The 15,657-nt window shown below is 40.1% G+C and overlaps 1 protein-coding gene across 1 annotated transcript in view; it reads right to left on the reverse strand.

Moving 5' to 3' along the window:
• Positions 1 to 15,657, reverse strand: part of LOC127607268 (receptor-type tyrosine-protein phosphatase gamma-like) — a 103,667-nt gene that overhangs the window by 45,660 nt on the left and 42,350 nt on the right. Inside the window, exon 3 of the mRNA XM_052075411.1 lies at positions 133 to 312. Coding sequence (XP_051931371.1) covers positions 133 to 312 — 180 coding nt within the window. The remainder of the gene's footprint in view (positions 1 to 132; positions 313 to 15,657) is intronic.

Here is a 15,657-nt window from a genome sequence, read left to right on the forward strand (position 1 = left end):
AAAAACACTAATTTATGTCCCCCATGGTTGAATAATGAAATCTCTCAAATACATGTTGTCCCTCCCATTTCATTCCTTTTCTGATGACGCATTTTTCGTGTATTCTTAAGAAAGCTATTTCAAGGTGCTGACCTGTTTTCCCAGTGTTTTTCATGGTGGTCTGGTTGGAGGACTCAGTATTGAATTTGTCAAGCTGCAGCTCCTGGTATTCGTCCGAAACCACAGCCTGTTCATCCGCGATGTCCACAGGCGACTGGTTCTTTGCAGCGCATTCGGGGTATAGTGTCGACCAGCCTCGTGGTCCGTGGCTTCCTATGGAAACACAAATATCAAGAACTGGTAAAAACTGCTGATGTAATCAACACAATCTGTCTTCGTCTCAGGATGTCGGATGACACGGCATTGCAAACGACACAGTAATATTCCTGCGAACAGACAGCTCGGTTTTCAATATGCCCTTAAAATAACCCGCGGAAAGTAGGACAATGCTATTTCATTGATGTAGCTGAATCGCTCTTCAATAGAAAAAAAATATATATTAAAGTCGTCATCTACAAGGCGCCCTTGTGTTATTTTCCTACAGGACCACACCTAGTTGAAGCAACACAGAATACACAATTGAACCAATTCACATCCCCCACAAACTAAGAGAAAAGACTCCACTTAAACAATTCAGTGAGTACAGCAAACTAAATTCCTGTCGAGTCCCTATCCACTGTCTGCTCTTTTAATCCTCTATCCCCTACAGTGGCACTTTTACAAAGAAATAATCCAAAACCGACAGGGGTCCCCTTGATCTCTTCTCGGATACAATGGGCCAATGCAACAATAAGGATCAGGGGAACAAGGAAGCATGCACGGATTGAAACTTTTTTTTTCTGGGTTAACACAATATTCATGATTCCATTCCCTAAAGATATAGGGCAACTTTGCAGCTGTCTTGTGAAAAAGACATGAGAATCCCTCTCGATCCAGAATGGATTTACTTCTTGCTTTGTATAAACACCTTACAGCCGGAGAGACCTTGTCCTTGAGTCTCCCAAAACAACAGCATGATCCGGGATTATTTGGGTGTTATCAATTGTTTAACCAACCAGAACAATCCCACCCATCGCAGTCTCCGTTGTTCTCACGCAACATAGAAATAATCTCATTCTTTTCCAATTACACTGGCCCTAGTCTTGAGAATGAGAAAAAAATATATATACCGTATATACCAGGGGTGGGCAAACTATGGCCCGCGGGCCGAATCCGGCCCGCAGAAGATTGGTGCACAATTAAGGTTTGATTGTATTCATTTCGTTTGGACTTGTAATGACAGGTATTTCAACACCAGGTGGCGAAGTTACTTCAAGTTGCAGAGCACAGGGAGGGAGCGGAAGACGAAGAAAGAGGGAGAGAGTAATGACCATGGAAGGGATAGTGAGATGTATCTGATTAAACGAAGCGGGTAACAAAGCACGAAAAATTCAGGAGACGCCTGGAGTCGGAAAGACTCAAATCTACGAGACTTTGAAAAACAAGGAAGCGATTCTTACTCAGTCCGATTCTGGCAATTTACATGTTCAGAGTGAATTGCTTGTGGCTCGAGTAAATGAACATTTCCTAGAATGATTTGATTGTTATCATGTTAAAAACCTTCCGCAAACTGGACCGCTAATAAGAGTCTGAGAGCAGTCAAATGTGTAGAGCGTGAACAACAGGGGGCTCAGTACACATCCTTGAGGAGAACTGTCGCTGAGTGTGATGGTGGAGGAGAATGTTACATTATTACTGGCATACAAAGACATTGTGCTATCTTATTTATTTTCTATTTCTAACTTTTGGCCCGGCCCTCCACAATATTTTCTGCTTCTCATTTGGCCCCACGTGGAAAATAATTGCCCACCCCTGGTATATACTGTATACACACACACACACACACACACACACACTATTATGATTAAAGCAAAGGGGTGCGGGTTGCGTGCCAGAAACAACGCAACAAAATTTGAATTTGAAATGATTAGAAGCAAATACTGTACATACATTCATTCGAGTATTTATATAATCTTAGAAATCTAATGTTTGACAAATTTGGAAATATGCCATCATATTTTCCAAGCCAGGTTCCCATCGCAGGAAACGAGGTAAGCTCGACGCGTGGCCAAATTAACACACAAACTAGCAAATATTCAAGGCCTTCGGTGAACAGTGGCACTGTCTTGTGAAAAACAAAACGCGGATACCTTATTAATATCTTTATTTTTAAAGACAAAAAACATCCATGTTTTTCACATGACAGCGACGATATATGCGACTGTTTGGTAAATTTAGCACCTTGTCATCATATTGACTGGAGTCATCACATGTCTGCAATGTGCAGTGACCCTTACTCTGACCATTTCCTCTCTGGAAAACAGGCACAGTGCTCGTATTGACAGCGAGTCGGTGTTTCAATTAATATATTTGCATTATAGGTAGTCTAGCATTAGGATGAGGTCTGGGGAAGCCTTATCTCAGTGGTTTGACATTTACTAACCATTCTGTTTACTCAAAAAGGTTTGGACGGTCTGATTGAAATGGAGAGAAATCATCATGTAAATCTTGAAGATTCTGGTGAGGACTGCAACAGTAATAAATCATGCCTGCATTAGGGACAAGCATTTGTTATTCATGGCTTTATGGATAATTATGTGGATGTATCAATACAAGTCAAAGCTCTCACTGTCCAGCTCATTTCAATTTCAAAACTAAAAATAAGAAAAAGCTGTTATTAGAAAATTGATTTATAGACACAAGACTGATTCAAATCCAAATTTTCTCACAAAAATCTTTACCGTGTTGATCCGACACACTGTAGCCACAGAAAAGCATGCTTTTCTGAGAAAGATCTGAGATCTGAGATTGAACATCTTTTCATCCCAAAAAAAAAGTCAATATCAAGCAGACACAAATCGAACATATTGATTCTCTTCTATAACCAGTAAACTAGGTTTTACTTTATGGACTTCATGTTTCTAGGCCAAGGGCCGAGACAGATCGAAATCCAGGCGAGGTCGCTTCACAGTTATGCGGTCCCAAAATATGTTGTTGAAAGAAGTTAACATTTAAAGGCGTTGGAGTTATGCCATGCTTTCATCTGATTTGTGTTTCAAGAACATACGAAAAAAAGCTCATCAAAAGTCAAAATTCTCTTTGGCTGTCTGAAATATAATGCCTGCAGTTGCTTTGAACATGCACCATTTTCTGAACCAACAAAGTGTTCTATGTGGGCCGCAAGAACAAAAAGACTCTTCGATATTTCTTGTCTATTTTTCTCCCAACAGTGCAAAACTGCAAAAATAAATAAATAAATCCATGAAAAATAAGAATGGGGGACATATTTGAGAAAAGGGTGAAAAAAATTACACAGAGGTTAAAAATCGACAAATAAATGGCCTTATATAAAGCAAAAATGTGTTTTATTTTGGCCATTTCGGTGCCAGAGGATAAAGTGCAACAAGAAAGAAGAGTAATCATTCGGCTAATTTGCTATCCAAACACAAATTAGATGCCAATGACTGCCCGCGTGATAATTCTGCTTTGACGATACAAAAGGGAGGAGCAGCACAACAATCAGATAATAGAGGGCTGCATTACACTTAATTCATCTCTCTCTTTGCAATCCATCAGCAGGGCTACAATAAACCCTGCGGCCACATCGCTCTTTCAGGCTTCGCTGAGAAAATGTGACGTAATGTAATCCAACGTACCGATTTTTCCCAAACATCTCATCTTGGCCAGCATCCTAATACATCAGCATTTAGATCAGATGACACACGGTCGGCTCCAACACTTGTATGAACACAAAACACTGATAAAATATGTTAAACTCACATTATCGTCGAGCTATTTACCCAGATGCTCACAGGTAATTCTTTATGGCATTTTTTTTTTAAGCGGATTATGATTTAAAAAGCAGATTAAAGCGCTGGATCCAAAAGTCGAATTTGTTTATCTGTGAGCCTTCCGAGAGCAAACTAATCCACATTGTCTGTGTTGCGCCAATACAAAGCCATTGAACATGTAACACATCAATAAAACTGCAGGATGAGAATAAGAGCCTGAAAGAAACACTCCCTTTGTGTCCCGGTTTTAGTTTGAACTAAAAAATGTGCGACGTGGCTCAGCTGGTAGAGTGGCCGTCCTCCAGACCTAAAGGTTGCGATTTCAGTCCTGAACCTGTGACCATGTTGAAGTGTTCTTAAACAAAAACGCTCAACCACCGGATGCCCCTGATGCTGCGTCATCGGTAGGTGAATGAGGAGGCAGCGTTCAAGCACTCCAAGTGCCTCCAAGGTAGAAAAAGTGCGATACACGCAAGAGCACATTTATCATTTGCAGTAAATGCACAGTTCCGTTTTCCAGTTATTTTTTATTTTTTTTGCGTCATCCAACAGGATTCCTACAGCTTGGTATATATGCCTAACCAATCAACACTCCAACGTGTCATCACTATCTGTGTTTACATTATCGTGTTCAGTGTCATAAATCCCTGTCAACATTCGGCTGAGCTGATGAAACTGTTCAGTCCTGTTAATAAGGCCACATTTTTCTCCTTGACATGACACAACATTGTTGAACAAGACGCCTGCTGTCAGGTACAAAACGCTGACCCGACAGCAGATGGTGGACGCACAGTTTGCAACAATGAGAGGTGTCAAATGCCTGTGTTGGACAAACAATGATGACAACCACATTTGTCTTCACTCACTCAATGACTTATGGGATGGTCTAATTTTAGAAATTTTAGAAACAACAGACTGCAATGAAAAACTAAGGTGTTTGTCATATTAAAACACACACACACCTTGGATTGTTCCCACCACACCATTAACTCATTCAATCCCAGCCCACGGAATATTTGGTTCTAATGCATGATAATACATTGAGCCTACCAAAATAAAGTTTGGACTGTCTTCTATCAGCAGAAAAAAAATGTTTCTATATTTCTCCATTCTTCAGCAATCGGCATTACAAAATGGTTTCATGAAAATGGCGATTCCTGGGCAAAAAACTGAGAAAAAGAGATTTTTGTAAAAGCATGCATTTCGAGCACGTGAGGCACCACTGCCACCTATGATTTTTTACATGATTTACAATGCAAACGACTTATGCTCATTCACAGATTGCATCACACCCGCCTCCTCTATATGACGCAAAAAAAAAAAAAAGATTTAGACGTACAAGTACATCCTTGGTCGGCAGGGCCCAATTTTAAAAAGACGTACAAGTACGTCTTCTGGAATGAAAGACTTATGCATGACATTCTGTCTACAGTCTGCATACAGTTTGAGCGCTTTGGTATCATTCTGTAATCCACAGATTAAGTTTGATTCCGTTTTCTCAGTACTATAAACATATATACACTTATGCTAGAAACAATACATGACCACAGGCTTCCCTTACCAACCGTTGCAACCATTTACAGAGCACTTGTACACTATTTGTCAAGACATGAATAAAGTTTGCTCGATTGAGCCTTCATTTTTATACTTTCTTGCGGCTGCCGCGGATCAGAGAGTTTGTTGTTACACACCGAGTGCTCCAAGGGTCAATTTTAGGTCCATCATTTTTTAAATCCAACTCCCTCTTGTTGACGTCATCAGGAGGCATGGCATCGGCTTCCACAGTGATGCAGATGACACTCAACTGTACTTCCTGATGACAGACCGCCAATTGATACACTTCTAACTGTATTTTAGATATTAAGGTATGGATTCATTTATTTGGAGAGATTTTTGCTGGCAGAGTTTGGGCTGTTATCTTATTATACCTACGCAAAAATGAAAATTGTGCTCCGCTGATGTCGCATGTTGCGGGGAAATGCAGATCGTCCCAGGCAGACCAGGTCAATATATTTTGAGCATGTCCAGGTATTGTCTGTTTTAGGGAAAAAGGGCTGAAACTAAAGTCTTACCACTACCGGATGAATTATGATATTTCTCTATATTGTTTTTTTGGATTGGTTCCTGAATTTGTATGTAACCATATTTTTAAAAATCTTTTTTGTATAATGACTGCCATCTTTAAAAAAAAAAACAATCAAAAAGTGCTTGTTTAAGCAGGCACCCCCTCTTTGGCATTATTAAGAACAGTTAAGCATAGATGATGACATTCACGCTTCGCCGACAACAGCACAAGGGGTCAAAGTAGTGGAGAAAATGGGACTTTTTGTACAATCTGAAAATGGTCGACAATTTGACATTGGCTATTATTTTACACGGTGCGTATTGTTTCACTGACCTACCTTTTTTTTGTTTTGTCTATGTTTTGTATCCCCAGGATTCCCCCAAAAGAGTAAAAAAAATAATTAAAGTATCCAAAAAAAATAATAAAAAAATAAAAAATGAAGAGGCAGCATACGGCCCGCACCAGAGACTTCCAGAGAGCATCAACACTGCAGAGACACCTGATATTTTTTTCAAAGGAGGCTCAAGACTTACCAATTTATCTTAGCTTTTCACTGGCCTAGTTTTTTTTTTGTTAATTTTCACATTTTATCTGTTTTATTCATTTCTCTAAATATTTATTCCGTTCATATTCATTTTATCTCCTCACCAATTTATTCATGTATCCATCATATATTCATTTTAAAAGTCTTAATTCCAGTGTCACCTCATGGGAGCCTCCCCGCCAAGAGATGTGCTTGGTCTGCCTGCGGGAATGTCATTTAATTTTTTGGAGCTTCGACCCTTTGACAAGAAACAGAACTTCGGGGGTAATAGAGAATACAAGATGTTAGATCTTTTTGCCAATGTAGCCCAAAAACAAAATGGTGGTAGAAACTCAAACCATCATCATAAATAATAACTATAACAAGGGCACGGAACTATAAATGTAAAGCGTGGACATCGGCACAGCACTCACTTTATTCAACTGTAATACCAAGTGCGCATTGCAGTCTGACCTCACGATTATAAATGGACGATATAGCAGAGCATGTCATTTTGTCGGGTGTCTTAACCACTAGAACAATGATGTATGGACATTATGTAAAACCTTGGAAGCGGTGCACCAAATACGTGGCCTAAGTGAGATAGATGAGACTGCCGCGCATTTTTTGTTTTGTTTTGTTAATTTACAGATCTGGATCTGAAAAGGTGAACCAGTATAATAATACGATAATAAGGGTAATTAATACAAATGGTCACATATTCCAGACCTTCCGAGTGTAACCAACATTAAAAAATGATTTTAGGTCTAGTTTGGGTGACCTAAAATCAAAGAAAAAGTGTAGCACGTTGCAAGAGATGCGAATCACAATTAATATGATAGCCACTTCACGGGGAAGAACAAGCAACGATTGAGACTTGCTCACATTGGAGGCATGGGATGACGCTGAGATAAAACTACAAAAGTGGGAATCTTGAAAAGAGCAGTGACTTAAGGGAGAATCTCGGCTTTGAATTGCAGCTGTCGGAGACTGCACTGAACAAGAATCACAGTGAGGAAAATCACCCTGGCAAAATGGGGGCAGCCAATTTTGATGAGTGACTGTAACCGAGTCTAAATAGGGTCATGCTGCCAAAATGACACACCGTCATAAAAATCAAAGCAGAGTTTAAAAATGTGACAACACCGCTGCACCGTCTTTTGCGAGGCTGGATTACTGACCTACAACAGCTAACGTGCTTGTGACTCCTTCAAACATTAAAAGGATGTGAATCATGAATGTGTATCATTTGCAACAATATAAAAGTCAACCGTGTTTGAATATTCCTATAGAACTTCAAAAGAGCATCTAAGCAAATTATTTTTACCAGGCTGCCGGGTCTGACATAACGCTCCCAGTGGGTGTCAGTGGGCTTCAAAGGCAGGTGATGTAATTTTGAAGTACAGTAATCTATACCACTTTTAAAGGAACAAAACTCTTATGTCCATGTTATGGATTTTATTTTTAAACAGTATCTCGCATTCATTTCTAAAGGAATATTTATGGCAACAGGTACACAGCACATTAGGGCCCACAAGTGTGTCCCAAAAAAGGTAAGGGGAAATGTCAGTGTATAACACGTCAGTAATAACTTCTGGTTTTGTGTGTGTGTGTGTGTGTGTGTCTGTCTGTGTGGGTGTCTCTCTCTATCTATATATCTATATATATAATATTATAATTATAATAATTATATTATATAATATAATAATAATAATATATATATATTCTTCTTTCTACCTACATTCTTGCTGCTGGAGGCTGTAAATTTCCCCAGTGTGGGACAAATAAAGGATATCTTAAACCGTGTGTGTGTGTGTGTATGTGTATATATATATATATATATAAAAAGCAATTTCAGAAAGATAAAAAAAACAAAGTTTTGTTCTTGGCCGTATTTCTGGTCAAAATAATGCATTCTACAAAGACAGTAAAATGAGGAAATAGAGGGCTTTGAAGGTGAACATGAAACACAAAAATAAAACATCTTTCAAAAATACAAAGAGATAAGAGACCTGTTTTAAAAAACATCTTTATCTTTGGTCTCGCGCACACGAGTTGAGCCTTGCAACACGCACATTTGATCTTCAAATATTCCCAGACAACATGAAAGCAGCAAGAAGGCATTGTCTGAAGCGAAAAACTGTTTAATTTTCAACTCCTGAAGTGCTAAACAATGACCCCCTCAGAGGAGCAAACCAGTACGACATTGTAATCAAATTCGGTTCCGATGTACCAGTTACATAAGCATTTCTTTGAGGTGTTAATTTTCCCCCGACTTATTATTCCATTACACAATTTAACACTATGACCTAATAGCACTCGCTCGGCCTTTCAAGATCCGGCCACCATTTCCAGCTAATGTCTACAGGACGGGGTGGAGCAAAAGATAAACAATCCATTTGTCAAATGTCTCGACACAAGCCTTCAAAAAAAAAAAAAAAAAAAAAAAACTTTAAAAAAAGGGGGAGGAGAGGGGAGCTAAGCTACTAAACTCTGTACTGCACATGTCCACTGGCAAGTGAGCGGTCTAATCACAGCACGTGACTCTTTAAGTAACTTTCAAATCAATAACGATTTTGAATTTCTCAACACATTTTGGCATTCATAAGCGAAGGGTGTAATAAATCACCTTGGGCAAGACTAACACTTTTCTCGCAAAAATCAAAGTCGTTTTGCCGTCTGAGCGAACGTTAGACCGGATACAACCATTGATTTCAAGTTGCATTGCTGCGTCCTGAGAATTAGGCATCTGATAAGAATGGCGCCAAGGCCGTCTCCGAGTGCGACAAACTCAATCTTTAATCAGGGGGTCATTGTGTTCCGCACAGCAGCCCCCGACGCATAAAAGCAGGCAGAGGAAGCGCTAAATCATCGATGCCTCGGAGTCTAATTGGCCAGCAGAATGAGCCCTTGCCAAAATATTGTTTTCCCTCTGCGCTATCTGCTTCCATCTCGTGGACTTTCATAGAAACTGTGGCTTCCTGTTCAAGGGTGTTGGCCGCTGCATAAGTACAACATCCCTTGGTCTGTAAAAATAATCTCGAGGACCTTGTGTGAAGAAAGGAGAGGGACAGAAATACATGCCGTCCAGCAAGGAAGTGCTTCCCTACATGTGAAAAATGTTAACAGCTTCCCCTCGAACGTGGCAGCGGGCCAATGCGTCTCAAGTTAACAGTGACTCCACTGCTTAGCATGAGTGCGTAACCTTGTCGAGTGAACTTCAAGAGGAAAGTTTCTGCTCCAAAGTTGTGCGTCAATGAGATGAAACGGGCCAGTTGGTTGTTATTTAAATATCGTAACACCCGGGCAGAATAATGCAATACCCTCGGGAGCCCTTAGACTTTTTCTGAACTTTGTCTTTCTTGAACCGTTTGGGTGTTACACAAGCAACTCGGATGCGCACGCTTTGTGTGCCATCACCGGCGACATGTCCTGGTTTGTTCTGCTCCACGGCACAGCTGCTGTTGTGCCGGTGACGCGTAATGCGGGTGATCAGAGAGGAAGCGGCGGCAGGTGGACAGCTCGTGCTGTCAGCTCTGACAGCACTAAACTGCACTCCGGCCCACAAGAATTTATACAAAACCTAACATCAATTTGAATGCTCGCTGACGAGAATTCTATCTGTATCCAAAAAATAAATTAATTTTGGCCTTTCATTTTTTTTCTGATTGAAAACAAAACAATTATTCCATTCAGATTCCTCAGCCCACAAATGAAGCAATTATTTTTGCATATTTTACATGATTTTTTTTCTGCGCTAAAATTTTTTGAATCAAGCCAAAAATGGCCTTTGTTGACACTGGTTACTTGGAGGTAGCTTCTGATAAATCCACGATGAACTCATTGTTGAGAATGCCAAGCAATTTCAAGTTTGTCATGGTAATTGCGGTGTTCTGCAGACAAATGCGCTCATTATTTTTGTGCATCCACTGTGTCTAAAGATGGGCTCACACATCCAGCTAAACATCTCCAAAAAGCACACAGTTAAATCAAAGATTCAATTATATAATCACATTATCAAGTGTAGCAGAGTAAAGCTGACCTGTAATTGCACTGAGCCAAAACTAAGATGCATGAATATTGTATGCATTGTGGGAGAATAACATTGAAAAGTTAAGGCAACATTTTTTTTCCCGAGTTATGTAATTCACTTTGAGTTATCAGAATGACAATGGTAAGCGTGTGCGGAGTTTGCACGCTTAATTCCCTGTGCTTGTCTAAGTCTTACTCCAGGTTCCTCAAACATCTATAAAAACATTTAGGTACGTTGGTCGGGCTGTCACAACAAACTAATCTTTTGGGAATCGATTATCCTATTGATTACTCGGGCGAGGCTCCAGCTCACCCGCGACCGTGATGGCGATAAGTGCGACAGAAAATAGAAAGATGGTTGACAAAGTCAAGCCATTTTTCAAGACCAAGTAAAAGTCTTGGGCCATGATACCTAATTTAGTGCTGAAGATATTTTTTTCTTTTTTAAGTTTGGAAAAAAAAAATCCCTGCTGAAATGCAGACGCTCTACAACATTTGAAAAGATGAAACTTGTCTGATCAGTAATTCAGATCCTCGGGCAAGGCCACGTTCTTAAACTCTTTTCTGCTTTCAAGAAAATATTTCACGACTTGATTTCCATGGCTTTGAGCACATATCAGCCAGATTTATTTACTCTTTACTCCACTCAATTTACTCAACTCAAGGTAATCAAAACAATACAACCGCATTTACCAAATGAGACCCGTCACATTTGTTAAATAGCATACCAAAAAAATTAATAAATAACCAATGGCTAAAACACAGGGCATCAACAGCTGTGAGGCTGCGCTGCGGTAAATGCTTTATAACTCAGCAGTAAATATGCATACAATGTATTAGAAGGCAAAGTTTAATGGAGAGCTAATAAAATATTTCAAAGCGACGACTGTTCTCCACCGGCATCTATCAGGAAAGTCATTTCGATTGAGACCTTCATTATTTCAGTCCGAAGTAACCAACCATGAGCCATCCCTTGAGCCGCCCCGCCAAATTGCTCAAAGTGGCAAACACATTCCCTCCATAAGAGTACAGATGTATAAGACACACGTAAATGATTGCAGAGGTAACGTTGATCACTGGGAAGTACTGCAGATTTAATAGAGGGGAAACTGGCTCTGTGTGCAGTCGTCTTTTTATGGTGTCATCTTTTTTTTTTTCATACAGCTGATCACTAGAAATGGAGAGCAGTGGCGAATACCAGCAGGGGAGCCCTTCTTTCCAAAACGGAAGGAATTCACTGTATCCTAGAGACCAGCAGGAGACGTATGTAGAGACAGGCTTTCTGCTGTCATTTGGGGGACAGAGGTTGACACAAGGTTATCTCTTATGGTGCTCCCACAGAAGAAGGTCACCACTAAGCAGACCATTAGCCATAGTCAGCACGATTGAAAAAAAAAATGTACTCTTTCCACGTGATCATTATTTGGAATTTGATTGTCCCAGCTTTGAATATGACGGTTTGTAAAAACTGATATGTTGGGCAAACTACACAAGAAATGACAACATTTGGCCCTAAATGATATGCCTCACAAAGCCCTAAAGGTCTCAAATCAACCAAACCTTGGAACAAATGGTCTCTACCTACGGCAATATATAAATAAACGAAGAGTTCCATAAACGAACTGCTTACAAGGCAAACTCGCATGAGTTGTCATGTACAGTATTGAAGAGACGTAAGTATCGGTAGGTGTCAAGTGGGCATGGTTCAAAGTGCTGCATATGAATGGCTCCTTTTGTTCTAGCAATCTCTTTCAGAAAGAGAAGACTCTGGCTAGCTATGGACACTGTCTAAATGGTGCTCATTGCTATGGTGAAGGTCCCCCCCCCCCTCTACAGTGCATTAAAGGGAAATGTTGCCACTGCAAATTCAACGACAGATCAACACTGAAGCGAATGATATCACAAAATATTTGTGTGATAAATGATTGTGATTTTATCAGGTGTACATTTATTCAATCTTGCCGCAATTTATCTGCATTGCCAAAATGTGCTGCAAATCAAAGTCATCTTTGTTTCAGTGTAACATTTCGCTACAAGGTGCCTATATGACATGCTCGTCAGCATGTTCCTGTACCCTGAAATCCACGCATCAGGCCAGAGTGACAGGATAACACGACTCTACCTCCAGATGAGCAGTGAGCCGAGAGCTGCGAGCGGCCATTTTAAATCAAGTCTTAATGCAATTGGTGTCTTGCCGTCTTCACTACCCCCATAGCGTCCACATCCAATGCTCAGAATTGAGATGCAGCCAGCATTAAGAAAGATAAATGAGCAGGAAACTTGGAGAGGGAGGGAGGGAGGAGGGGGCTCACACAGAGAAAATGTATTCAAAAGAGAAGTTAATGTTGGTCTGTTAAATTCATATTATAATTAAAGTTGCTGCAGGCCAGTCTCAATGATGCAGGCATAAAATTTGAAATAAAACTTCCATGAAAAACGAATTGTAAACTCCTCCACTGACTCCCTTGCTCACACGTATGCATCGAACGTCTACATATGGACACATGCACATCCTCTATGTAAGTGAATTAAATAAAATGATAATGTGAGCTTGGCAAGTTTAACAGGGTAGTGAACGAACGACTCATATGGGCTTTATGAGGGCGTACAGAAGAATGGCTTTCTTGATATCCTCAATGATTTATTCACTATTTTCATTTTGACGCAGCTCATGACAAAACTACCATATTTTTACAACTATAAAGCGCCATTAAAAGTCTTACATTTTCTCCAAAATGAACAGGACGCTTTGAATGTGATTGAATAATTCTGAACACGGCCACATTCTGTGGTCCATATCTGTAACCACCTCAGTTGGGTTGTATTTTACTTAACCTCCCTAAAAGGAAAAAAAAATCCAAATAAAAGTCACATTTTAGTTGTTCAGGTTATATGTCCCATGAATGGAGGTTTGCATTTTTCTCGACCAATAAATATTTCACTATGGTTTCCGTCACTCATTGATAACGTAAAATCAAGACATCAAATGTCGAAAAACCTTTATTACCCCACACTGAACTACACCCCCACCCCCCATTCCAATCTCAATTCATCCCTCAGAAGCCATTAGTTTTCGATGTAATCGTTCTGCAAGCTAAGCAGGGACAACAATGGCCAACACCGATGTTTACACAGCAAGTGTCCAAATAATTTAGAATCTGGACAGAAATCAATAGTTAGCAGTGTAATTCAGTAAACTCCAGATAGTGGCAAAGGATAAACGACCTAACAAGCAGGGATTGTGTATGAACTGGAAGTGATGTACTGCTCAATACATTCAATTGCTTCTACTTGCAACTCTCAAGGCTTTCCAGTTTTCCATTTTTAATTTTTTTTTTATGTCAACTTGGTCTCACCATCCATCAAACGCTGCTTTAGAATTAAAACAAGGCCTCACCAATCTTCCAACATACTTACCTGTCGCCACCGTCAAAGCCTTGCCCCCACCCCCCTGTAGTTAACATTGTTCCTCTGGGCTGATATGCACTCATTGCAGACTAAATCATTATGATTATGAGTTTACAAATTTGCTGAGCTGCTCGCCAGCTCATCACCATAACCACATTACGGAGGAAACTAGTGCACTGGCAATCTAACACTTCCTCTATATTGCAATCCCAGCAGGCAAAGCTTGTCCACATCTATTAAGATGAACCTGAGCCACCAACGAGGCCTAATATCCGCCCTCAAGGCACAACGGCACCATGTGATACCTGAAATTAAATTATGTTTACATAGCAAACCTGTGCGCCCCACATATCAATCCAGCCTATATGGGAAAAAGCAAAAACACCATTGTGTGCTTCGGGCACTGGCTTTATGTATCCTTGAGGCACGAGGGCATGCCAATGTGACAATACAAGCAATCAACTTCAATAAAAACTCACTGATACACTCTCACCTCAAGGCTCAGTAACCCCTAATTTATTTCCATCCTTAATATATTTACCTCATCGAGAGAAAGGAAACAGATTGCCGCAGGCAGTGGGAAGTAAGATGATTTGGAACTCAATTCTGTTCATTGCTTGCTGCCAGCATGATACATCATGGAGAATTAAGATGCCTCTCCCCCAAACGCTGAACTTCGGTAGCCATATTGGCACATCTGTCAAGGGCCCATCTCCGACAGAGACAAATGGATCCATTCTGGCACACGTAGGCTGAGCCAAACGGGTAGCAATAACCACGATGAATAATGAGTCAACACGGACCCCCGCTAAATTCATTTTTAACAATTAGTGCTGCTGCAGCTCTCATTTTTCTTTGGGAATACGTGCAGATACAATTAGTCTGTTGGAAGAAGACAAAAAAAAAAACACAGACATCAGCAAAAGTGGAGGAAATAGAGAAGCTATTGTGTTGCAGCGTTTCATCAACAGGTAGAGGCACACTGCAAAATAATATACATTTTACATTCGCGACTTTGAAGGAAATATCAGGAGCTGGTTGACAGAGATAAGCGGTATATTGCAGTTTCTGGGTCAAGTTCAAATAAAATGCCAAGTGCTCGATTAAGGGGCTTTGGCTTTGCCTCTATAAACTGCTGCTGGCAATTAAAACCTCCACTTGCTCATAAAAATGTGCTTCTTCCATTCTTGATAATTGTGGTGGTCTGATGTTTATTCATGGCATATTCTTATATGTATTATATTTAATTCAAGCACCCACCATCTGACTTTATGTGTTAATTTCAGTTCAATCAAAATTATCAAGCAAAATTATCAGAAGGTCAAACATAATCATACCTGAAACGTTTGCGCAGTGACCATCCAAAAATGGTGTCAAACTCGTTTAGTTACGGGTTACCGTTTGAAGTTACCGTTTCCCTTGGAAGCCCGTTATGACTGTGAAACAATTTAAAGAAGTCAAGAATAACGGTTTATTCAACCGAAATGGTTTAAATTACTGTAGTGGTTTGGCAACACAAAGATGTGTGTCTCTCTTATTTTTGACACATGCAAATTTGAAATTTGGGTATAGATTTTAGCCAGCATCATCGAAGTTTGATGTTTGATTTGCTTTCGCGGGCCACATAAAATAATGTGGAGGTCCAGATCTGGCCCTTGGGCCTCGAGTTTGACACCAGTGGTCTAAATGAAGCGTTATGCTTTTTCTACAGTAATGACAAGTATGAAATGTGTACTGATCTACAGAACCACAAATGAAAC

Source organism: Hippocampus zosterae, chromosome 9 (genome assembly GCF_025434085.1).
Source record: "Hippocampus zosterae strain Florida chromosome 9, ASM2543408v3, whole genome shotgun sequence".
NCBI lineage: Eukaryota > Metazoa > Chordata > Actinopteri > Syngnathiformes > Syngnathidae > Hippocampus > Hippocampus zosterae.